The 27,158-nt window shown below is 48.3% G+C and overlaps 2 protein-coding genes across 2 annotated transcripts in view; both read left to right on the plus strand.

The window, feature by feature from the left end:
• The window catches only part of agmo (alkylglycerol monooxygenase), an 88,517-nt gene extending 78,734 nt beyond the window's left edge, over window positions 1-9,783 (plus strand). The window contains exon 13 of the mRNA XM_056286780.1: window positions 8,752-9,783. Coding sequence (XP_056142755.1) covers window positions 8,752-8,832 — 81 coding nt within the window. The 3' untranslated portion in view covers window positions 8,833-9,783. The remainder of the gene's footprint in view (window positions 1-8,751) is intronic.
• An 11,610-nt stretch (window positions 9,784-21,393) lies between these two features.
• dgkb (diacylglycerol kinase, beta) overlaps window positions 21,394-27,158 on the plus strand; it is a 66,758-nt gene continuing 60,993 nt past the window's right edge. Inside the window, 1 exon segment of the mRNA XM_056287064.1 lies at window positions 21,394-21,535. Within this exon segment, the coding sequence (XP_056143039.1) occupies window positions 21,394-21,535 (142 nt within the window).

Below are 27,158 nucleotides of genomic sequence, written 5' to 3' on the forward strand. Positions count from 1 at the left end.
GTATATTAGAGGGACAGCTCAGGTTGGACGGTGTGGAGACAAAGCAAGAGAGACAAGATGGAGATGGTTTGGACATGTGTGGAGGAGAGATGCTGGGTATATTGGGAGAAGGATGCTGAATATGGAGCTGCCAGGGAAGAGGAGAAGAGGAAGGCCAAAGAGGAGGTTTATGGAGGTGGTGAGGGAGGACATGCAGGTGGCTGGTGTGACAGAGGAAGATGCAGAGGACAGGAAGATGGAAACGATGAGCCGCTGTGGCGCCCCCTAACGGGAGCAGCTGAAAGAAGTAGTAGTAGTAGTAGTAGTAGTCGTAGTAGCAGTAGTAGTAGTAGTAGTAGTAACAGTAGTAGTAGTAGTAGTAGTAGTAGTAGTTCACATGCTCTGCTATGCTAACATATACTTCTGTGTTTGACATGGCCCGTCACTTCTAATTTGGGGTAAGAAGAGCAGACGGTGTCCCCCAAACCTCTGGGTGTGAGTTCGAGCATGGAAAACACATTTGATGCTGTGACTGTGTGACGCTCTTCCATTCAGCTCAGCCGGCTGACGTGAAATACTTCTGCAACAACACAGCCACACCGTGTGAAGCTCAGACTGAGCGGGCCCTTTGCATGACTCTGTCTCGGTTGTCTTAGCCGCCCCCTCGGTGATTGAAGAGGACTTATTAGGTGACCGTCATGAAAAAGAGCACATTTTACAGAGGGAGTGTGTGGTCGCAGTGGTTTGAAGGGATATTATGAATTCAGTTGGATCATCAATCCTGTCCCCTGCAGGACATGCAGGGTATTCAACGTGAATTCTTGGTGGGAAATGTTTCACGGTGAAGTTAATATGAGAGAAGACAGATGGACGGACATGGACAGACAGACGGATAGCTAGAAAACATCCATTAGGAATGTTTGTGAATATGAGGAATGGCTTGGCTGGACTCAAGCCTGCGAGCTCAGCACATCTTCTCAGGATAAATAAAGACTGAGGGAGAAAAAGAGCAGGCTAACTGCCCCAAAACCACATGTGGTCAATTGTAGTTATTGGTACATTTTAACGAAGTACCATCTCCCCAAATCAAAACAAAGTGAGTGTGAGAGGATTTGTTGAGATCTGTACTTTGGGAGCCGGTGTTCTGTGAGGCGAGTGCTTATTTGTAGACGATCAGACCGGCTTCCTTCCATCAGTAATCTGTCCCACATGGTCCTCCTATGGAGTCCATTAAAATGTAGCACAGCCAGCAGAGGACATGCGGCTTTGATAGAACCGTCTGTCAGGTTCTGCCCCGTCCGCTGGTGTGTAACCTGATTTGTGAGGTTCTGCAGAGGCCGCGCGTTCCACTCCGGATCCCAGTCCATCCCATCTCAGTGTCTCTGGGTCCTTTTCAAGACCCGCGGCGTCAAACTTGTATGGAGGCCGGGCTTCTTCTGAGACCGCGACCCTGTTTACATCGTTCATCTGAGACTCCCTTGCTTTCTGTCGTTCTCTCTCACCGTCCTCTCTCGCTCGCTCCCACGCTGTCCCTCTCTGCCTTTCTGTCTTTCATTCTCCAACTTTTCCTCTCAACCACTACTTCTCCTCTCCTCCATTGCTTTTCCTCTCTCTCTGTCTCTCCCTCTCTCTCATTGCCTCTTATGCTCCATCTCTCTTCTCTCTCTCTCTCTCTCTCTCTCTCTCTCTCGAAGGAGAACAGCTGCTACGTTCAGCAGGAAACATAGCTTTTTTTCCCATCAGGCCTCAGTCTGGGACAGCGCAAGCTTGGTTTTGGCGTGCGTTGTGAGGTAGGATGCAGTTTATAGCCCAGAACGGGGCTGGGGGTGGATAGGGAAAAGCTGATTGAGTAGCAGGGGTCCCCTATGGCATTGACCCCTTCACCCCACGTGAAGGCATCATGGGAGATGACTGCGCTGTCCTCCTTAACCTCTTTGAAGCGCTTGTCTGTCATATCTGCTGGTTCTGAGCAGGGCTCTCAGGTTCCACCGTGGCTTTCAGGGGAGCCCTGTTTACCGGTGTGCTAGTACTACACATGTCACATGCACACGCCTACATGGACGTGCACGGTCAGTTACACGGTTACTGCCAGAAACCTTCTACAGTTACTACATACAGTCAGTACTGTCAGTGATATTTCACTTCTTACAGAGAACCCCATGCAGGTCACACCAAGAGACAGACAAACAATCCACCGCTGCAGTGGTTTTCTCTCCACTTATGCTTGGCCAGTTACCCCACTCTTCTGAGCCGTCCCGGTCTCTGCTCCACCCCCTCTGCCGATCCGGGGAGGGCTGCAGACTACCACATGCCTCCTCCCATACATGTGGAGTCACCAGCCGCTTCTTTTCACCTGACACTGAGGAGTTTCACCTGGGGGACGAAGCACGGGGGAGGATCATGCTATTCCCCCCAGTTCCCCAACCCACCAGAGGAGGCGCTAATGCAGCAACCAGGACACATACCCACATCCGGCTTCCCTCCCGCAGACACGGCCAATTGTGTCTGTAGGGACGCCCGACCAAGCCTGAGGTAACACGGGGATTCGAACCGGCGATCCCTGTGTTGGTAGACAACAGAATAGACCGCCATGCCACCCGGATGCCCCAGCTGCAATGTTTTTATATATCACTCAAGCAATAACAACAAAAATCCACACAGTGAATCGGCCAATGGTTTACCCTGCACTTCTACACAGGTGACATCACATGACAACATGGGAACACGTCCACAGCCTCACCTGTTGGTCTTACACAAAACACAGGCTAGCAAGACAACAACCACACTCTAAACACAACACGCAAACACCTACCGTGACTGTGATCCACGCCGTAAGACAGTACCCAGCACACTTTTGTACAACACCTTGCTAAAACAGAATAGAAACGCCACAGGCCTGAATCCATGACAGTCAGTACAGCACAAGAGATAGGATGCAGGTGCAGAGCACACATGCCACACACTGCCTATATTATATATGGCTGGCCTATCCATGCAAGTCACTCTGATAACAAGCAGGAGACCGTCCAGACCGGCGGCACAGGGTGGACTGACACATTTAGTAAAATGGAAGCGTTTTAGATAGATTATTATTGTTATTATTGCCAGGAATTTTGAAATGTATATAGTTGATATATGGCGGCACGGTGGTGCAGTGGTTAGCGCAGTCGCCTCACGGCAAGAAGGTCGTGGGTTCGAGCCTTGGGGTAGTCCATCCTTGGGGGTCGTCCCAGGTCGTCCTCTGTGTGGAGTTTGCATGTTCTTGCCGTGTCTGTGTGGGTTTCCTCCGGGTGCTCCGGTTTCCTCCCACAGTCCAAAGACATGTAGGTCAGGGGAATCGGCCGTCCTAAATTGTCCCTAGGTGTGAGTGAGTGAGTGAGTAAGTGTGTGTGTGTGTGGGGGGGGCCCTGTGATGGCCTGGGGGGCCCTGTGATGGCCTGGGGGGCCCTGTGATGGCCTGGTGGCCTGTCCAGGGTGTCTCCCCACCTGCCGCCCAGTGACTGCTGGAATAGGCTCCAGGATAAGTGGTTCAGATAGTAGAATGGGTGGAATATAGTGGACTTATCAACGACTAATGAGCGCATGTGTATTTCCTGTCAGGTCGTCCGTGAGTGAGTGAGTGAGTGAGTGAGTGAGTGAGTGAGTGAGTGAGTGAGTGAGTGAGTGACCACGGTTTGCGACGCAGAGCTCATGGCAGCAGCTGCACGGTGCCGTGGGAAAAACAGAACAGAAGACTTGCATCGCAGTTAGGGAGCAGAACCACATAGCGGTCATAACAAAAATCATCAGTAGTAAACAGGACAAGGGCCAGTCCTCACAAACACACAGCTCACCAAGTAATCACCTGAGTCGTACCTTGAATCAGAAGCGACCACAGGTTGGCTTGTTAGCTAGCCAGCTCAGTGAAGAGAAGACGTTCAAATGGTGACATAAATGTAGGGATTTGAGTGCACCACCATGCATGGATGTCCACAGCAGGAATAGACACAACAGGAATAGACACAGCAGGAATACATACAGTAGGAGTAGACACAGCAGGAATACACACAGCAGGAATACACACAGCAGGAATAGGCACAGCAGAAATAGTCACAGCAGGAATAGACACAGCAGGAATAGGCACAGCAGGAATACACACAGCAGGAATAGGCACAGCAGGAATACACACAGCAGGAATAGGCACAGCAGAAATACACACAGCAGGAATAGACACAGCAGAAATACACACAGCAGGAATAGGCACAGCAGAAATACACACAGCAGGAATAGGCACAGCAGAAATACACACAGCAGGAATAGACACAGCAGGACTAGGCACAGCAGGAATAGGCACAGCAGAAATACACACAGCAGGAATACACACAGCAGGAATACACACAGCAGGAATAGGCACAGCAGAAATACACACAGCAGGAATAGACACAGCAGGACTAGGCACAGCAGGAATAGGCACAGCAGAAATACACACAGCAGGAATACACACAGCAGGAATACACACAGCAGGAATACACACAGCAGGAATAGGCACAGCAGGAATAGGCACAGCAGAAATACACACAGCAGGAATACACACAGCAGGAATACACACAGCAGGAATAGACACAGCAGAAATACACACAGCAGGAATAGGCACAGCAGAAATACACACAGCAGGAATAGGCACAGCAGAAATACACACAGCAGGAATACACACAGCAGGAATACACACAGCAGGAATAGGCACAGCAGAAATACACACAGCAGGAATAGACACAGCAGGACTAGGCACAGCAGGACTAGGCACAACAGGAATGGACACAGCAGGAATAGGCACAGCTGGAGTAGACACAGCATCATGTTTATTATAGTGCTCAAAAATTGGGATGTAATGAGCGAATAAACACAACATTGATGTATTTTTACTATTATTTATTTCAGGGGCCAGAATGTACAGAAAAATAAAAATCTATACCCTGTGACACAAAAATAGACAATGGAGGGCGTCCAGGTAGCAACACGGGGATCACCAGTTCAAATCCCCGTTTACCTCCGGCTTGGTCGGGCGTCCCTCAGACACAATTGGCCTTGTCTGTGGGTGGGAAGCCGGATGTGGGTATGTGTCCTGGTCGCTGCACTAGCGCCTCCTCTGGTGGGTCGGGGTGCCTGTTCGGGGAGGAGGGGGAACTGGTGGGAATAGCGTGATCCTCCCATGTGCTACGTCCCCCTGGTGAAACTCCTCACTGTCAGGTGAAAAGAAGTGGCTGGTGACTCCAGATGTATGGGAGGAGGCATGTGGTAGTCTGCAGCCCTCCTGGATCAGCAGAGGGGGTGGAGCAGAGACCGGGACGGCTCAGAAGAGTGGGGTACTTGGCCGGATACAATTGGGGAGGAAGAGGGGGAGAAAATAGACGATGGTTCAGAGCGCCCCCTAAAATTTTCAAAGTAGACTTTAAAGGGAGCCCATGTTCTTTTTAGGGGAGCCAAGCTCCCTTTGGTTCTCCCATAGTTCGAACCCTGCTCCTCAGGTTCCAAAGTGTTTCCTTTTAACTAGGAATCGGGTTCCAGTATTTGTCTCTGTGATACCGGTCTCAATTATTTCTTTATGAGTGAGTTCTTTGCTTGTGTTTACTCTGTGTGTGTCCGGATACTCAAACCCACGTACTTTCACCTGAGATAAACTACTTAACGTCGGGCAGTAAACTCCAGATAGTTTTCACCAGTTTTCACAAACCCAGGGAGATGTTTTTCAGATCTTGGTTTGAGAAACAGCAGCTCTATGTGAGCCTTGGTGGTGATGCAGATGGGGGAAGCACGGCGGTGGGCTGCTGAGGCCCCGGCAGAGGGGGTCTCCATCTGCACTCCCAGTAGTTCACCTGGCGAATCTCTGCTCCATACCCAGCAAAATGGATGGGCTGCTTCTCCTCAGCGGGACGAACAGGGAATTTGCATATTCTGCTGCCCTTTGTTTCACTGAAACCTGGCTCAGCTAGTCCACCCCCACAGTGGATTACATCTGCTGGGCTTCCGCCTATGCTGAGTGGATCACGTCAACGGAGCGATTGGAGAAAGCGAAGGTCAGAGGAATTTGCTCCTACATAAGGGAAGTTTGGGGTACAGATGTCACAGTGTTAAGTAAATACTGCAGCCCGGACCTGGAGACATTGTTCGTAAATATGTCTGTGAATGTTCTCATTCATCCAGGTCATCATGGGTGTCCAAAGGAGTTGAATCAAGTGCAACTGGACTTGGTATATATCCATGAAGACGTTTCGCCTCTCATCCAAGAGGCTTCCTCAGTTCCTGCCTTTCTGACTAGACCAAGCTAGTCTGACTGGCTGGTGATGAGACTCAGTATTGATCCTCTTTGGAGTCGTTGTCAGAGCTATAGATGTCCATGGCTCTTTGTGTTCCGATGTTTACCAACGCCTGTCGCTAACAGAGGGCGTGGCCAAACATCGGTACACAAAAGAGCCACTCATATCTATGGCTCTGTTAGCGACGGGCGTTGGTAAACATCGGAACACAAAGAGCCACGCATATCTAAAGCTCTGACAACGACTCCTAGAGGATCAATACTGAGTCTCATCAGCAGCCAGTCAGACTAGCTTGGTCTAGTCAGAAAGGCATGAACTGAGGAAGCCTCTTGGATGAGAGGCGAAACGTCTTCATGGATATATACCAAGTCCAGTTGCACTTGATTCAACTCCTTTGGATTGTTCGTCAACTGCAAGCCATTTCATTCACTGTGGGAGTTTTCATCCTTCATCCTGGTTGGTGTTTACATCCCCACCCCAGAGATGTGAATGGCACACTGCAAACCCTAGCCGACCAGTTTACTGGCTCGGAACAAAAACATACAGACTCACTTTTCATAATCCTTGAGGACTTTTAGCAGAGTAAAATTAAACCACGAACTTCCAATATCAAACAGCATATTAATTGTCCCACCATGGAAAATCTCCCACTGGACCACTGCTACACAGTTCTTAAAGATGAATATTGCTCTGCCCCCAGCGCAGCTTTGGGGCACTCTGATCACTGCTTGGTCCATCTTAGTCCATCCTACAGGCAAAAACTAAAATCTGTGGTTAAAACTGAAGAAATGGACCAGCGAGCAGGAACTGCAAGACTGTTTTGACGGCACCGATTGGAGGGTATTTGAAGCTGCAACTGGCAACCTGGATGAACTATCTGACACTGTGACATCTTAGATCAGCTTTTGTGAAGACGTGTGTGCCTACCAAGACCCTCTGCACATACAACACCAACAAGCCACGGATCCCAGCCAAACTAAGACAACTTTGGCGGGCCAAGCCAGATGTCTACAGCCGACAGAGCCCTGTACCCTGTACACGCAGGCCACAAATCCACTGGAAAAGGTCAGAGTGGCTGAAAGAAGGTGCACTGAAAAGCTGAAAAACAGGTTTTCAGCCAGCGACTCTGCATCAGTGTAGAGGGTCCTGCAAGACATCACAAACTACAGAAGACCCCCGCCCCATGCTGAGGCAAACAAAGACCTGACTGACGACCTGAATGTCTTCTATTGCAGGTTTGAGAGGGACAAATTCACACCCCTCACCCACTCCAGCCCAACAACAACAGCTCCCATCAGACCTCTGGCAACCCCCCCCGCCCCGCCCAATACTCAGACTGTACTCAAGATATGCATATGAAGGATGTGAGCCAGCTTTTCCAGAGACGGAAAACCGGGAAATCACCGGGTCCAGACAGTGTCTCCCCGTCCTGTCTTAAAGCCTGTGCTGATCAACTGGCTCCAGTCTTCACACAGATCTTCAGCAGATCCCTGGAGCTGTGTGAAGTCTCCTCCTGCTTCATATGCTCAAGTTGTACATAGTATCAAGTTACGTCCATATCCTCATAATGGTGGACGTAACTTGATATGTACAACTTGAAGCTTCTCACCCATTTGCTGGTAGCTGCAGGAGAACGTTCGTCGACAGTTGTGTGCTTGTCACTTACATGTATCCATGGTAAATCTTACAGGCATCGTGAAAAATATGCCATTGTCAATAGCACACGCCAACAAACAGGAAACTGGTATGACCGCTGCAGTAGAAACCGGAAGTCAGTGGACTACAGTTATGCACAGAGGCCATTGGCCGTGTCTGCGGGTGGGAAGCCGGATGTGGGTGTGTCTCCTGGTCGCTGCTCTAGCTCCTCCTCTGGTCAGTTGGGGCACCTGTTCAGGGGGGAGGGGAACTGGGGGAATAGTGTGATCCTCCCACGCGCTACGTCCCCCTGGTGAAACTCCTCACTGTCAGGTGAAAAGAAGCGGCTGGTGACTCCACATGTATGGGAGGAGGCATGTGGTAGTCTGCAGCCCTTCCCGGATCAGCAGAGGGGGCGGAGCAGAGACCGGGATAGCTCGGAAGAGTGGGATAATTGGCCAAGTACTATTGGGGAGAAAATAAAAAAAAGAAATATTTATCACGACCCAAAACGTCTTATTTACCATCATGAAATAGTGCTCTCTCCAAAACCTGTAGCCCAGCAGCATGAAGCTGCTTCAACTGAAAGTAAAGACAAACACTCATCCCTACCCAGCATCCATCTGTACATGAAACTGATTTGTGACTTCTGTTAACTTGGATTTATATAAAGCATGATTCATTGCCTTCATATGTGCAAATGTGCTACGTAAATAAAGATGGATGGATTGATTGATTGATTGATTGATCGATTAAACTGTAAGACTCCATAGATTGAAGCACAACACATAATGGAGATCTCACACACACACACAGACTCCTAACAGCCTCGTGTCTTCTGCAGGCCTGTGTCTCCCTCTCTCTGCTGGTTTGGGGTGTGCAGATCTTCTCACAGATCATCGGCACCAAGAACAAGTCTGACTGATCCACCACAAACCACCCACACACTGGTGCTCAGAAGATCCTGGCTTTCGTACAATAGAAATATCAGCCTAAAATTACTTCAGTCATAATTTAACCAACTTTAAATGGTGTTTATTCAAAATGATCATCTTGTCTAAAATTGTTGTCAAGTCACAAATTTGCCTCAGTGATTGTATGATTTTGTGATGACAATCACTACTGGCACCTTGTAACGTTTAGAAAGGTGCGATATAAATCAAGGTTATTATTATTATTGTTGTTCACTGCAATCATATAATTCAATTTTTTGTAAGTGGTAACATTTTCAAATGAAAACACAGCTGTCCTGTTAACAAGGCTGTCGCATGCAATGATACCACCGCTTGTTTCTTCACATGACATTGGGAATTTTAGTAAGGCTTTAAAATCAGATCAGATTAGATTGGATTAGATTAGATTAGATCAGATCATATTAGATTGAATCAAATATTAGATTAGATCAGATCAGATTATATTAGATTAGATCAGATCATATTAGATTGGATCAGATCATATTAGATGGGATTAGATTAGATCAGATCATATTAGATTGGATTAATTAGATCAGATCAGATTAGTTTAGATAAAATCATATTAGATCAGATCATATTAGATTGAATCAGATCATATTAGTTTAGATAAGATCATATTAGATCAGATCAGGTCATATTAGATTGGATCAGATCAGATCATATTAGATTGGATCAGATTAGATCAGATCATATTAGATTAGATTAGATAAGGTCATATTAGATTGGATCAGATCAGGTCATATTAGATTAGATTAAATCAGGTCATATTAGATTGGATCAGATTAGATCAGATCAGGTCATATTAGATCAGATCATATTAGATTGGATCATATTAGATCAGATCAGGTCATATTAGATCAGATCATATTAGATTGGATCATATTAGATCATATCATATTGGATCAGATTAGATCAGATCAGGTCATATTAGATCAGATCATATTAGATCAGATCAGTTCATATTAGATCAGATCATATTAGATCAGATCAGTTCATATTAGATGAGATCATATTGGATCATATTAGATCAGATCAGGTCATATTAGATCAGATCATATTAGATTGGATCATATTAGATCAGATCATATTGGATCATATCATATTGGATCAGATTAGATCAGATCAGATCATATTAGATCAGATCATATTAGATCAGATCAGTTCATATTAGATCAGATCATATTGGATCAGATTAGATCAGATCAGGTCATATTAGATCAGATCATATTAGATCAGATCGGTTCATATTAGATTGGATCAGATTAGATTAGATCATATTAGATCAGATCAGGTCATATTAGATCAGATCATATTAGATTGGATCAGATTAGATCAGATCATATTAGATCAGATCAGGTCATATTAGATCAGATTAGATCAGATCAGTTCATATTAGATCAGGTCAGATTAGATCAGATCATATTAGATTGGATCAGATTAGATTAGATGAGATAAAATTAAATTAGAGCAGATTAGATCGGATTAGATTAGATTAGATTAATCCATCCATCCATCCATCCATGTTGGAGCCTATCCCAGCAGTCAATGGGCGGCAGGTGGGGAGACACCCTGGACAGGCTGCCAGGCCATCATGGGGCATCACTGGCTGACAACAGCCGTGAATAAACCAACACTCAGTTGTAAGTTTTGAAGTGTGCGTGTGTTTTTTTAATAGCGGTGAACAATACAATACTATAGCTTGCATTTACAACTTTGGTGCATTTCCCTTTCTTTCGGTGTCAAGGGAAATGTGTCAATAAAAGCAACATGGGAGCTGTCACTCCATTCATTGGTCAAATCTCGTGGGGTTGGTGGGCGGAGAAAGGAGAGTTCGTTTTTCTTCCAAGTGAGCACTCTTGAAGTGCCCCCCTCCTCCCATTTTAAACATAAAAAAAGTGAAATTTACTATGGCTACGAAGAACATAGATTAATAATAATAATGATGATAATAATATTGTGAACTTATTGCTTAAGTACAGATTCACCACATATATCACAGAAAAATGTAAGACCCAATCAAGAAACCTGACACCACAGACAGACACGGGCCCTCAAATGCCATACCAGCCCTTACACTGATGCGCCACTCTGGGTGCAGCTCACATGCCAACGCAACACGAGATGCTGGGTATACTGGGAGAAGGATGCTGAATATGGAGCTGCCAGGGAAGAGGAGAAGAGGAAGGCCAAAGAGGAGGTTTATGGATGTGGTGAGGGAGGACATGCAGGTGGCTGGTGTGACAGAGGAAGATGCAGAGGACAGGAAGAGATGGAAACGGATGATCCGCTGTGGCGCCCCCTAACGGGAACAGCCGAAACTAGTAGTAGTATGGTAGTACGTAAGGGCACATGTGGGTATCCGTCATTTCATGTGACTAGAGTGACAAACAAGTGTGGCAAGTAGCACAAGGTCATATAACCAGGACATAACGTCGGTAGAAGATAAACTTGTTTATGCCCAAAAGTATGATAAGTGACATTCCATCATGTAAGTGTAACCCTTATTATGCAGAAAACAGTAGCAGCAGTAGTAGCAGCATACCAAGACAACCATTAGACTGTCAAAGGGCGATGACTGATGACATCCTAACGTCATCCTTAAATCGATAGAGAGGCTCCTGCTCCACCAACATGTCCTGATCAACAAGAACCCTGATTAACAGCAGGACATTGACTGACGCCAGTAGATTGTTCACTAGATTTGTAGATGGTATAAAGGCAGGGAGGCTTTTGTCTGATTTTCAGTCACTCTGCAGACCTGACTCAGACTTTGTTGATTCGTCAATAAAAGTCTTATTTTGAAGGATCCTCGTCTCATTGAGTTTTTTTGCAAGTTCTCTGTATCACTGGCCACCACAGCAGTAGTAGTAGTAGTAGTTGTAGTAGTAGACTATCACTGAAACACCCACTTACCCACAATAAAGTCATGTAGACAAGAGCCTCCTCCCCCACCACACTTTTTTGTGAGCCACGGGATACAGAATTAATAATGTATGTGAGTCTTTGGGACCGAGGCTCGATACAACATTGTAGTGTGATCCGTGATGAACTCCGAGAAACAAGCTGGTTGCAGTTTATGGGTCCTAATCCATTGTTGAAGAGACACTGATTTAGATTATTCACAGAACCTGGTGAGGCAGAACCTGGTGAGGTAGAACCTGGTGAGGCAGAACCTGGTGGGGTAGAACCTGGTGAGGCAGAACCTGGTGAGGTAGAACCTGGTGAGGCAGAACCTGCTGAGGTAGGGCTGAAAAAGAAACCACAGTATCACTTATTGTGTTGTTGCTCTCAAAGACCAGGGAGTGTCAGATGCTTTCATACGCATGATAACCCAGACTCAGACTCACACATTTATAGCCGTTATAGTGGGTAAAGCTAAGCTTGCTTTTCTTTTTTTTTAACGGGAAGTCAGAGGCCATCTATGTGAAGAGGGAACGAGCATCCCTGAACATCCACGTCAGCAGCTTTTCACAGCCTGTCCAGATCCAGGTAAGGAAGCTAGGATCTAGAACTAAACTGTATCGAGCAGAGTTGAGAAAATGCTATTTTCTCAACTTGTGTTCTCCATTCTGTGTTGCGCCAGCTTTTTAAAATGTTAAATTGACGAAATGTTTGTAAAAAAAACGGGAACGTGAGTGGGAACCTGAAGTCCCTCCGCTGTGTAGACCAGAATCTCCTGAGGTCCCTCCGCTGTGTAGACCAGAATCTCCTGAGGTCCCTCCGCTGGGTAGACCAGAATCTCCTGAGGTCCCTCCGCTGTGTAGACCAGAATCTCCTGAGGTCCCTCCTCTGTGTAGACCAGAATCTCCTGAGGTCCCTCCGCTGTGTAGACCAGAATCTTCAAAGGTCCCTCCGCTGGGTAGACTAGAATCTCCTGAGGTCCCTCCGCTGTGTAGACCAGAATCTCCTGAGGTCCCTCCGCTGTGTAGACCAGAATCTCCTGAGGTCCCTCCGCTGTGTAGACCAGAATCTCCTGAGGTCCCTCCGCTGTGTAGACCAGAATCTCCTGAGGTCCCTCCGCTGGGTAGACCAGAATCTCCTGAGGTCCCTCCGCTGTGTAGACCAGAATCTCCTGAGGTCCCTCCTCTGTGTAGACCAGAATCTCCTGAGGTCCCTCCGCTGTGTAGACCAGAATCTTCAAAGGTCCCTCCGCTTGGTAGACTAGAATCTCCTGAGGTCCCTCCGCTGTGTAGACCGGAATCTCCTGAGGTCCCTCCGCTGTGTAGAACAGAATCTCCTGAGGTCCCTCCGCTGTGTAGACCAGAATCTCCTGAGGTCCCTCGCTGTGTAGACCGGAATCTCCTGAGGTCCCTTTGCTGTGTAGACTGGAATCTCCTGAGGTCCCTCGCTGTGTAGACCGGAATCTCCTGAGGTCCCTTTGCTGTGTAGACCGGAATCTCCTGAGGTCCCTCTGCTGTGTAGACCAGAATCTCCCGAGGTCCCTCCGCTGTGTAGACCAGAATCTCCTGAGGTCCCTCCGCTGGGTAGACCAGAATCTCCTGAGGTCCCTCCGCTGTGTAGAACAGAATCTCCTGAGGTCCCTCCGCTGTGTAGACCAGAATCTCCTGAGGTCCCTCCGCTGTGTAGAACAGAATCTCCTGAGGTCCCTCCGCTGTGTAGACCAGAATCTCCTGAGGTCCCTCGCTGTGTAGACCGGAATCTCCAGAGGTCCCTTTGCTGTGTAGACTGGAATCTCCTGAGGTCCCTCGCTGTGTAGACCGGAATCTCCTGAGGTCCCTTTGCTGTGTAGACCGGAATCTCCTGAGGTCCCTCTGCTGTGTAGACCAGAATCTCCTGAGGTCCCTCCGCTGTGTAGAACAGAATCTCCTGAGGTCCCTCCGCTGTGTAGACCAGAATCTCCTGAGGTCCCTCGCTGTGTAGACCGGAATCTCCTGAGGTCCCTTTGCTGTGTAGACTGGAATCTCCTGAGGTCCCTCGCTGTGTAGACCGGAATCTCCTGAGGTCCCTTTGCTGTGTAGACCGGAATCTCCTGAGGTCCCTCTGCTGTGTAGACCAGAATCTCCCGAGGTCCCTCCGCTGTGTAGACCAGAATCTCCTGAGGTCCCTCCGCTGGGTAGACCAGAATCTCCTGAGGTCCCTCCTCTGTGTAGACCAGAATCTCCTGAGTTCCCTCCTCTGTGTAGACCAGAATCTCCTGAGGTCCCTCCTCTGTGTAGACCAGAATCTCCTGAGGTCCCTCCGCTGTGTAGACCAGAATCTCCTGAGGTCCCTCCGCTGTGTAGACCAGAATCTCCTGAGGTCCCTCCTCTGTGTAGACCAGAATCTCCAGAGGTCCCTCCGCTGGGTAGACCAGAATCTCCTGAGGTCCCTCCGCTGGGTAGACCAGAATCTCCTGAGGTCCCTCCTCTGTGTAGACCAGAATCTCCTGAGGTCCTCCGCTGGGTAGACCAGAATCTCCTGAGGTCCCTCCGCTGGGTAGACTAGAATCTCCTGAGGTCCCTCCGCTGGGTAGACTAGAATCTGATAGAGTTGAGCGCCAAAAGAACCTTTGTAGGTGTTCGAACGTGCAACGTTCTAAGACGGTTAAGAGTGATGAGAGCACACAGTTCATTTTATGATAATGTTGTTGATAAATCACAAACTGAGCGTAAAGCAGAGAATGTGCATCCAGTTTGACACAGGAAGTACATGAGTTTGGCACAGGAAGTACATGAGTTTGGCACAGGAAGTACATGCACTGGCTACAGGTGTTGATGGTTTCAGAGATGGTGCTTCAAGAATCACATGGTGTTTGAGGGTTCAGCAGTAACTCACACATTAACCCGTCTCCATGTCGTCTCGCTGGTCCACTGAGACGTTTTGTGGTGACCAGCGTCCTCTGGTGGTTGATGTCAAAGCTGCCTCGATTTCACTTCATTTCAAGTGATGGAGGGACATGGCTTTAGACTGAAATATGGAAGAAATGCTGGCAGAGCCACAGAGTCCACATCAGAAAACAGACCTGCTCATATTTCAGCAACACTGAAATTATAAAATGTCTATTATTCTAGTCACACAACATTCACTCACAACATCTTTTATATATTCACACAACATTCACTCACAACATCTTTTATATATTCACACAACATTCACTCACAACATCTTTTATATATTCACACAACATTCACTCACAACATCTTTTATATATTCACACAACATTCACTCACAACATCTTTTATATATTCACACAACATTCACTCACAACATCTTTTATATATTCACACAACATTCACTCACAACGTCTTTTATATATTCACACAACATTCACTCACAACATCTTTTACACAGCTCACTCCCTTTCCGTTTCCAAGACAGAGATAGAGGTTTATCATTATACTACAGCTTCCCCAGCACACTGTCACTTCCTGTGTCTATAGGGATGTGGATGGGGTGGGGTGGGGTGGGGTGGGGGTCTTAAACACCTCCCACGCCGCCCACCAGGCACTGACGTCATCTGTCACCCCAGTGTCCCTCAGCCCCCTCTTGAAGCTACCATTTAGCTCCTCGTTAGCTGCATGACAAACAACCACTCAATGTCTGCGTATGACATCAACCCCCCCTCCCATACCCCCCTCCCCCAACTCCCCCACAAGTCCTAAATGAGCTCACCCGCCACCCAGCTGGGCTTTTTAAGAGCTGCACCACCGCTGTGCTGGGGTGGGAGTAGGGCTGAGAGCGGATATCCATGTAGACTTCGCTCACAGCACTTTAAATATTCTGTATGGCAGCAAAGCATCGGCTGCTCGGTGTTGTGGCTGATTGTCACCAGTCCTTTGTAGTCGTTGTGGTGGAGGAGGGGGCTAGTCTAGGTGGAGGAGGGGGCTAGTCGGGGTGGAGGAGGGGGCTAGTCAGGGTGGAGGAGGGGGTAGTTGGGCTGGAGCAGGGGTGTAGTCAGGGTGGAGGAGGGGGGTGGGGTTGGTTTTTGCATGTCATTGTGCTGCTACGTGATGGTCAGTCACAGCTGTGGTATTTGGAGCTATCTGTTTCCATGGTGACACGTTTAAGTGGTGACTAGAGGACAGTTAATGTTGCAGTATCCAGATGCCACATACGGCCAATTGATTACCCCACTCTTCCGAGCCGTCCCGGTCTCTGCTCCACCCCCTCTGCTGATCCAGGGAGGGCTGCAGACTACCACATGCCTCCTCCCATACATGTGGAGTCACCAGCCGCTTCTTTTCACCTGACAGTGAGGAGTTTCACCAGGGGGACGTAGCACGTGGGAGGATCACGCTATTCCCCCCAGTCCCCCCCCCCGAACAGGCGCCCCGACCAACCAGAGGAGGCGCTAGTGCAGCGACCAGAACACATACCCACATCAGGTTTTCCACCTGCAGTCCGTGCTGGGACTGACTTCAATTTAGCACAGTTCCGTTGCTGTTTTATGGGTTTCTTAAGACACTGTGGGGGGCGCAGTTAGATGTGGAGCTTGGTCATGATCAGGCGGTGATCCGTCCAGCATTCTGCAGCCCTCATGGCCCGGGTCAGCAACACATCGCTAGTGTCAGTGGGTCTTGTTATGACCTAATCAACCATGTGCCAGTGTTCAGATGGTGGGTGCATCCAGGGTGTTTTGTATGTGGTCTTCTGCTGAAACAGTGGGTTGGTAATGGTGAGGTCATGCTCTGCACAGAGTGTTAGCAGCCTCAGACCATTTACATTAACCTGCCCAACCCCATGCCTACCCAGTACTCCACTCCATACACTATTGTGGCCCTACCGGGAGCCAAGCTCCGGACGGCATAGCTCTCGGGATCATTAGTACACGCGAGCTTCCCCACCAGGGGGCGTTTCTAGGATCAGACCTTTAGGGGGGCTCAGTGTTATGGTCTGAGTGTTTTCCATTGGTTTTCCTCCTCCTCTCTCTGAGTACCTGCAGGATGGGCTGTGACATGGAGGCGTGGCTGACCTACTTCTGGGCTGAGTGCAGCAAGGCACACCTGATCCCCATGTGCAGTCACCCACCTCTCCTCCATAAACGCCTGGTTCAGTCTCCACCACCTTGCCAGATAGTTCCGTCTCATCGGTAGTGCCTGCGTACCCTGTCCGGAAGAGGTTTCCCGAGAAAGCGTTCTCGCCATTTGCTTGTTTCTTGACCAAACTCGCCCCTTTGCCATTTCCAGATCCAGGACCTCGTTGCTTCAGCCCAGATCCCAGGAAGGCGCCAGCCTGCCTTCAGTCACCGCCTCCTGCCATTTCCTGTTTTGCTGTTGCCGACCTTTTGGCTAAGACGAATAAACCCGTTTTAGCGCCACAGCACTGTCTCCTGCCCTCCTTGGGTCCACCTAGGCCCTAACACTCAGCCCCTTACGAGAGTGACAGACATACAGCGCCTTGCAAAAGTGTTCACCCTCGTGCCCCAATCCCCAAAGTGAAGAATAGATTTATACTGGGGGGCTTCAGTCTTGGAGTGGCAGTGATGCAGTCCATGTTTAGAACGCCATGGAGAGTCTGAGCCGAGACTTGGAAGACAGCATCTGTACAAGTGAACTACACACAACCTGCCAATGTGCAGCCAGCTGCCGGTATGTTACTGTGATGAAGTTGTCAAGTTGTTCAGCTACTCTCTGCGGACCATTTTAGACCTGTTAAATACACATTTCCTCTTATACATCAATTATTCAATGAAGTGACCAGAAAGACAACAACAAATCTGAGAAAACCCGCTTCAGTGTTGAGCCACAAGACCATCACTGGGTTTACAGAGGCAGAAAAATATCGACTAAAATAAAAAAGTTTAAAAAGTGAATCCTCGCTACACCCCTGCTGAGTTCCGTGGGTGCCCAAACCTGCAATGACGAGAAATCTGCTCAGTGCGGAGAAGTCGTTCAGGGACACTGTGGAATTGCTGAAGGCACATTTCAACCCCAGACCAAGCCAAATCCTGCAGGCCGAGCCAAATCCTGCAGGCCGAGCCAAATCCTGCAGCGGTTTCGAACAACGGTACAAAACAAAACCCTCCAGTAGTTGTAGTCGCAGGCTCAGGACCAAACCTATTAGTCAGGGGCTAGATAAAAGCCCTCAACATGGACTGGAGGGGTGTCCGGGTGGCAGAGCAGTCTATTCCGTTGCCTACCAACACGGGGATCGCTGGTTCAAATCCCGTGTTGCCTCCAGCTTGGTCGGGCGTCCCTACAGACGCAATTGGCCGTGTCTGCGGGTGGTGTTGTGTCCATGTTTGGCAATGTTGCTGGTGTTTGTTTTAATGTTTATTCTGGTCACAAGGGGGCGCTCTAGGTTAAGTGTTAAGCCCGGAAGTAGGAGCGTAAGAGAGGAGTGTTAGTAGCCATGGATAGCAGATACACTAGCAGATGCACCGTTGTCGTCATGCAGAAGTTTCACTAAAGATTCCAAAAGCAGCTTCCTGATACTTGACTTAATTTCAAAACTTGACAGGTGGGAGGTCGGATGTGGGTATGTGTCCTAGTCGCAGCACTAGCGCCTCCTCTGGTCGGTTGGGGCGCCTGTTCGGGGGGAGAGGGAACTGAGGGTGGGGGGTAATAGCGTGATCCTCCCACGTGCTACGTCCCCCTGGTGAAACTCCTCACTGTCAGGTGAAAAGAAGCGGCTGGTGACTCCACATGTATGGGAGGAGGCATGTGGTAGTCTGCAGCCCTCCTGGATCAGCAGAGGGGGTGGAGCAGCGACCGGGACGGCTCGGAAGAGTGGGGTAACTGGCCAAGTACAATTAGGGAGAAAAGGGGGGGGGCATATAATGGAGGGTGGCAGTGCATCAGATAGAGGAAGGTAACCAGCTGATTGGTTCGGATCCGTTATCTGAACCATGTATCCTGCTGTCAGGGGCGCAGGGATGCTGGAGCCTATCTCAGCAGTCATTGGGCGGCAGGCGGGTGTATATATATATATATATGATATATAATATATATGATATCTTAATATTCCGCTCCTCATTTGTTGAGCACTTTCATCAACACCATTGACGGTTTCTGGAAAAAACGGTATATATATATATATATATATATATATATTTTTTAAATCTCCCCCCCATCCTTTTTGGGGCGGTGGTTGTCTGCCTCAAGCTCGGGTCCTCTACCAGAGGCCTGAGAGTTTGAGGGTTCTGTGCAGTATCTTAGCTTGTTCCTAGGACCACACTCCTCCGCACAGAGACCTCAGATGTTGTTCCCGGAACCTGCTGGAGACACTCTCCCAGTTTGGGGGTCACAGCCCCTAGTGCTCCTATTACCCCTAGGACTACTGTGGAGTTCATCTTCTACATCTGATCTAGTTCTTCCCTTGGCCCTTGGTATTTCTCTAGCTTCTCATGCTCATTCTTCCTGATGTTGCCCTCGCTCGGGATTGCTACATCCATCACCACTGCTGCTGTCTTCTGTTCCTTGTCAACCACCACGATGTCTGGTTGGTTAGCCAGCACCTGCTTGTCAGTCTGGAACTTGAAGTCCCACAGGATCTCAGCTCTGCCATTCTCAACCACCTTTGGCGGTGTCTCCCATTTGGACCATATTACACCAATTCTTGCCTCCCTTCATTGGCTTCCTATCCACGTTAGATCAGAATACAAAGTGCTTCTGCTGACTTATAAAATCCTAAATAGGCTTGCCCCATCCTACCTGTCTGATCTCCTTAAACCTTACATGCCATCTCGAGCTCTTCGTTCTCAAAATACAGGGCTCCTGTGTGTACCCCAAGTTAAGAAGAAGTCAGCTGGTGGCAGCAGGGCCTTTTCCTATCGGGCTCCATTGTTGTGGAATAACCTGCCTGCTGCCATCAGACCATCAGAGTCTGTTGAGTCTTTAAATCCAAACTTAAAACTCATCTTTTTACCTTAGCTTACAATTAGTTGTCTTTAAACTGAGTGCTTCACAACCTGTACTGGATGGTGGGTCGGTTTCTGTCTCAATGAATTTACCAACCACTGTTCTGCTGACGAGATTATAGCATATAGAGTATAGATTATATATTATAGATTATAGATTATAGAATATAGATTATAAAGTGTAGATTATAGAGTATAGATCATAGAGTACAGAGTATAGATTATATATTATAGAGTATAGATTATAGAGTACAGAGTATAGATTATAGAGTATAGATTATATCATATAGAGTATAGATTATATATTATAGAGTATAGATTATAGAGTATGGATTGACTATTGCAAACTGTTCTCTTCTCTTGCGTCTTTTCTCTCTCTCTCTGAATGACGTCTTCTCCTTTCTTCTGTGTGTGTGAATGGTGTGAGGATCGTCTCTCATGTGTGCACGTGCAGTTTGTCTTCCTCCCAGGTCTCCATGGTGACAGTGGTCGCCACCTGGACACTGCTTGGCAACCCCCTCATCACATTTTCTTTTTATACATCTTGTAAATCCATATAATTGTGTTATCCTGTTTTAATGTTATATCCTTCTCTCACTAGAATGTGTGACTAATGTGTGTGACTCTTTTTTGTACATGGTGCTGCTGGTTGTGTGGCTCGGGTCCTGGGCTGTTCTGGTGGCGTCTGGGCACTGCCTTGCATCCTCCTCGTCATATTCTTCATGTATCTTGTAATTCCATTATGATTGTGTTATCCTCTTTCAATGTGGTCATGTGTAAACACAACATCCATTGTGTGTTTAATGTTTAGCTTAATGTTCCGTTGCTCCAGCACCCCTTAACTCTAAAATGGCCTAATGTTGAATAGACGATGAATAAATTAAATATGTCGCTTGTAATTGCCGAAGGTGGCCACTAGATGGCGACATTTGATTAGTTTCGACCCAACACCGCTGCCGTCGTTGGTGCTGCAGGTTAGTTTTATGTCTCGACAAACAATAAAAATCTCAAACTGCCATCGTTGATAGAGGTCGTCTGATGTTCCATGTTAAACGGACGCTGATGGCACAAGCATGTCCTCTTCAGTGTATCTGCACAATTAAAATCAATCAAACCAAACCAGACACTTGGTAATTAGTCAGTACTCCAACCAACACGTCATTTAATAACGCTGTCTCAGGACTGTTTGGCGTGATTGGCCCCCACAGCCCACACTGGGCCCTGCAGCAAGGCATTTTCTGATGCTGCACCTTCTGCCTGCAACCAGCTGCCTGATGTGCCTCCACCGGGGGTCTTTAAGAAACCCATTAACTTACTGGCCATGGATGGACTCCGCTAGCAGGTGGACGTGTGCAATTTAGCCTTTGATGTTGTTTTAAGCGGATTGACTCGTTTATCTATTTATGTTTCGATAGAGCGCCAGGTAAATGATTCTGCCTCCCCCGTGTCAACTGAACCAAATATGGCAGTATCCCAGTCAGTCAAGTAATCAGTCAAACGTATGTATTAATAAATAAATCATTCAACCATTCGATCAGTGACTCCTGCAGAATGTGACAGGTGATGGTCAGCATGTGTGGAGACTGAAGCACCTCAACAAGCCAGCAGGCTGCAGCAGGCTGGTTGGACTGGGCCAGCTAGGCCTCTGCTGCTCCTGCGGGTACAACCGGTTACCAGTCTTCCACACCAGTATGGACCAGTGTTCCGTACCAGTATGGACCAGTCTTCCACACCAGTATGGACCAGTGTTCCGTACCAGTATGGACCAGTGTTCCACACCAGTATGGACCGCTGTTCCACACCAGTATGGACCGGTGTTACTTCATCACTTGTGTTTTTCCTCTTCCAGTCTGCAGGTACACTGTGTCCGTGAGCGCCGTGAGGCCCGTGCACCGCCGTCTTCCACCAGAACTTAGGACAAGTCCCAGAAAAACATGGAGGTGTGTCCAATTGGAGTGTTTACCAGCCGGCACGCTCGCATCAGCGACGCTCCGTGGAGCTTCAGACGAGGGCTCCTCTCCTGCTAATGGAATTACAACAAGTCTACATGCTGCCGAGCATCACTAATCACACAGCATAAGATGTCTCAGACACACACACACACACACACACACACACACACACACACACACACACACACACACACACACACACACACACATCTACACACACATCTACACACACACACACACACACACACACACATCTACACACACACACACACACATCTACACACACACACACCTACACACACACACACACACACCTACACACACACACACATCTACACACACACACACACACCTACACACACACACACATCTACACACACAGCATCATCCAGCCGTCCTCTCTGAGTTCATCTCTTTTTCTTTTTTGTCTTCCTTTTTGTGTCTTTGTTACAACGTGTTTTTATCCCTAGTAAATGTCTCTCATTGTGCCCCCTCCTGTTCTCTCTCTCTGCCTGTCTGTCTCTCTCTCTGCCTGTATGTCTCTCTCTCTCTGCCTGCCTGTCTCTCTCTCTGTCTCTGTCTCTCTCTCTGCCTGTCTGTCTCTCTCTCTGCCTGCCTGTCTCTCTCTCTGCCTGCCTGTCTCGCTCTCTGTCTCTGTCTCTGCCTGCCTGTCTCTCTCTCTCTGCCTGCCTGTCTCTCTCTCTCTGCCTGCCTGTCTCTCTCTCTCTGCCTGTCTGTCTCTCTCTCTCTGCCTGCCTGTCTCTCTCTCTGCCTGCCTGTCTCTCTCTCTCTGCCTGCCTGCCTGTCTCTCTCTCTCTGTCTCTCTCTCTGCCTGTCTGTCTCTCTCTCTGCCTGTCTGTCTGTCCCTCTGCCTGTCTGTTTCTCTCTCTGCCTGTCGGTCTGTCTGTCCCTCTGTCTGTGCTTAGTAGGATGGGGAAAGCCAGGATGATGGCTGATTTCAGGTGTTACAGAGAAATGAAAGACACGGGGCGGCTCGGTGTTGTCTGGGCTCACGGGGAGGACGTGTTGTGTTGCGCTCGGTAAAACACACCAGCTTGTTGTCTCTGGAGAGTTGATGTGATTTATTTCTATTTAAATATCTATTTATTTACTTGTGTTTTCAATATGATCGTATTTTTTTGGGATAAAAGTTACTTTAAAAAACCAAAAATCTCTTTCCCTCTGTCTCTCTGTCTGTCTCTCTCTTGCTCTGCCCCCCCCCACACACACACACAGGTGATGCATCATGTCTGGGTGGAAGGGAAGGGTCCCGCCAGGTGTGAGCAGTGTCAGGAGACCATTAAGCGTCCCCGGGGTGTGGCGGGGCTCCGCCGTGTGGGCTGCAGCAGCAGCAGCCTGCTCCTCGTTATCCTCCTCCATGTCTGGGATGCTGGGATGCTTCTACCTTCCACACACACACACACACACACTTACTCCGCCTCAGCTCCGCCGGCCAGCGGACACCCCGCAGCAGAGTCTGTACCGTCTGGGTTGGGTGAAGGAGACGGTGCATATGCTGCAAGTAAAAAGCCGAGTGACTCCACCAGCAGACGTCCGGAGGGGGCAGCCACGTGTGAGCTGTTATCGATCGCTGGTTGGCCGTTAATAACTTTTATCACCTCCTCCAGCTCCATAACAAGTGTGCCTCCCATGTGAAACCTGAGTGTGACTGTGGACCCCTGAAGGGTCTCATCCTGCCCCCCAACACCATCTGCCCCCTGGTCTCGGGGAGTTCGGTCCCTCTGGTCAGCGGTTCACACCGAAAAGTGGATTTGTTGCGTCCTATGTTTTCTCACCTTCCTGCCGGCCACTTTCCCCCCAGAGCTCGGTCAGTATTTCACACTGCAGGTCGACTTTTGAGGAAAAGAAGAAGAAGAAGAAGAAGAAGAAGAAGAAGAAGAAGAAGAACCTGACGCTCGCCGCTGTCCTGAATATACATGATCTGTCCAGCATCGTGTCTTGGCGGCCCAGCACATCAAACACCCATCACATTTTACTTCCAGAGCACTTGTCATACAAGCCAATGCAGCACAAAGTGCTCCCCGCTATGAAACAATAAGTCCCCCCCACCAGACAAACAAACAAACAAACAAACAAACAAACAAACAAACAAACAAACAAACAACAGCACAGACAAGTTTAAAACTGAGTTGGCCAAATAAATAAACACTGATTAATTAAAAGTAACAACAGAGCAGAATATATAAAAATAGCAAAATATATGAAACACGCACACACACACACACACACACACACACACACACACACACACACACACACACACACACTATGAACTTAGCTGCAGGCTGTTTTAAAAAGTAAGGTTTTGAACCTGCTGTTAAATGTGTCCGGTGTGTGGGCCTCTCTCAGGTCCTCAGGCAGGGTGTCCGGCGTGGGGGCCTCTCTCAGGTCCTCAGGCAGGGTGTCCGGCGTGGGGGCCTCTCTCAGGTCGCCGTGTGTGCCTAAGCCAGATCTGTGCGCTAACCGTGAACTAGCTTAAACCTTTAGCGGCGCTGACCGTGAACTAGCTTAACCTTTAGCGGCGCTGACCGTGAACTAGCTTAAACCTTTAGCGGCGCTGACCGTGAACTAGCTTAACCTTTAGCGGTGCTGACCGTGAACTAGCTTAACCTTTAGCGGTGCTGACCGTGAACTAGCTTAAACCTTTAGCGGTGCTGACCGTGAACTAGCTTAACCTTTAGCGGTGCTGACCGTGAACTAGCTTAACCTTTAGCGGTGCTGACCGTGAACTAGCTTAAACCTTTAGCGGCGCTGACAGTGAACTAGCTTAACCTTTAGCGGCGCTGACCGTCAACTAGCTTAACCTTTAGCGGCGCTGACCGTCAACTAGCTTAAACCTTTAGCAGCGGGCGGGAAGGCCGCAAGGTTGGTCTTTGTGTGATGTTGTGCATTATGAACTGCTTTGTGTAATGTTAAGAACTGCTTTGCAGCGTTGTTGGTTCATGAAAGTGGAACGAAGCTACGCTAAAGCTGGTAAGCTGGAGACACTTAAGCCAGTCGTGTGTCCATCTTATAGCTGGTAAGCTGGAGACACTAAGCCAGCGTGTCCATCTTATAGCTGGTAAGCTGGAGACACTAAGCCAGTCGTGTGTCCATCTTAAAGCTGGTAAGCTGGAGACACTAAGCCAGTCGTGTGTCCATCTTATAGCTGGTAAGCTGGAGACACTAAACCAATCGTGTGTCCATCTTATAGCTGGTAAGCTGGAGACACTAAACCAGCGTGTGTCCATCTTATAGCTGGTAAGCTGGAGACACTAAGCCAGTCGTGTGTCCATCTTAAAGCTGGTAAGCTGGAGACACTAAGCCAGTCGTGTGTCCATCTTATAGCTGGTAAGCTGGAGACACTAAACCAATCGTGTGTCCATCTTATAGCTGGTAAGCTGGAGACACTAAACCAGTCGTGTGTCCATCTTATAGCTGGTAAGCTGGAGACACTAAACCAGTCGTGTGTCCATGTTATAGCTGGTAAGCTGGAGACACTAAGCCAGTCGTGTGTCCATCTTATAGCTGGTAAACTGGTGACACTAAGCCAGCGTGTCCATCTTACAGCTGGTAAGCTGGAGACACTAAGCCAGCGTGTGTCCATCTTATAGCTGGTAAGCTGGAGACACTAAACCAGTCGTGTGTCCATCTTATAGCTGGTAAGCTGGTGACACTAAGCCAGTCGTGTGTCCATCTTATAGCTGGTAAACTGGTGACACTAAGCCAGCTTGTGTCCATCTTATAGCTGGTAAGCTGGAGACACTAAACCAGTCGTGTGTCCATCTTATAGCTGGTAAGCTGGAGACACTAAGCCAGCGTGTGTCCATCTTATAGCTGGTAAGCTGGAGACACTAAACCAGTCGTGTGTCCATCTTATAGCTGGTAAGCTTGAGACACTAAGCCAGCGTGTGTCCATCTTATAGCTGGTAAACTGGAGACACTAAGCCAGTCGTGTGTCCATCTTATAGCTGTTAAGCTGGAGACACTAAGCCAGCGTGTGTCCATCTTATAGCTGGTAAACTGGAGACACTAAACCAGTCGTGTGTCCATCTTATAGCTGGTAAGCTGGAGACACTAAACCAGTCGTGTGTCCATCTTATAGCTGGTAAGCTGGAGACACTAAACCAGTCGTGTGTCCATCTTATAGCTGGTAAACTGGAGACACTAAACCAGCGTGTGTCCATCTTATAGCTGGTAAGCTGGAGACACTAAGCCAGTCGTGTGTCCATCTTATAGCTGGTAAGCTGGAGACACTAAGCCAGCGTGTGTCCATCTTATAGCTGGTAAGCTGGAGACACTAAACCAGTCGTGTGTCCATCTTATAGCTGGTAAGCTGGAGACACTAAGCCAGCGTGTGTCCATCTTATAGCTGGTAAACTGGAGACACTAAACCAGTCGTGTGTCCATCTTATAGCTGGTAAGCTGGAGACACTAAACCAGTCGTGTGTCCACTTTATAGCTGGTAAGCTGGAGACACTAAACCAGTCGTGTGTCCATCTTATAGCTGGTAAGCTGGAGACACTAAACCAGTCGTGTGTCCATCTTATAGCTGGTAAGCTGGAGACACTAAACCAGCGTGTGTCCATCTTATAGCTGGTAAACTGGAGACACTAAGCCAGTCGTGTGTCCATCTTATAGCTGGTAAGCTGGAGACACTAAACCAGTCGTGTGTCCACTTTATAGCTGGTAAGCTGGAGACACTAAACCAGTCGTGTGTCCATCTTATAGCTGGTAAGCTGGAGACACTAAGCCAGCGTGTGTCCATCTTATAGCTGGTAAACTGGAGACACTAAGCCAGTCGTGTGTCGATCTTATAGCTGGTAAGCTGGAGACACTAAGCCAGCGTGTGTCCATCTTATAGCTGGTAAACTGGAGACACTAAACCAGTCGTGTGTCCATCTTATAGCTGGTAAGCTGGAGACACTAAACCAGTCGTGTGTCCACTTTATAGCTGGTAAGCTGGAGACACTAAACCAGTCGTGTGTCCATCTTATAGCTGGTAAGCTGGAGACACTAAACCAGTCGTGTGTCCATCTTATAGCTGGTAAGCTGGAGACACTAAACCAGCGTGTGTCCATCTTATAGCTGGTAAACTGGAGACACTAAGCCAGTCGTGTGTCCATCTTATAGCTGGTAAGCTGGAGACACTAAACCAGTCGTGTGTCCACTTTATAGCTGGTAAGCTGGAGACACTAAACCAGTCGTGTGTCCATCTTATAGCTGGTAAGCTGGAGACACTAAGCCAGCGTGTGTCCATCTTATAGCTGGTAAACTGGAGACACTAAGCCAGTCGTGTGTCGATCTTATAGCTGGTAAGCTGGAGACACTAAGCCAGTCGTGTGTCCATCTTATAGCTGGTAAACTGGAGACACTAAACCAGCGTGTTTCCATCTTATAGCTGGTAAGCTGGAGACACTAAACCAGTCGTGTGTCCATCTTATAGCTGGTAACCTGGAGACACTAAACCAGTCGTGTGTCCACCTTATAGCTGGTAAACTGGAGACACTAAGCCAGCGTGTGTCCA

This window comes from Lampris incognitus, chromosome 9 (assembly GCF_029633865.1).
Source record: "Lampris incognitus isolate fLamInc1 chromosome 9, fLamInc1.hap2, whole genome shotgun sequence".
Taxonomy (NCBI): Eukaryota; Metazoa; Chordata; class Actinopteri; order Lampriformes; family Lampridae; genus Lampris; species Lampris incognitus.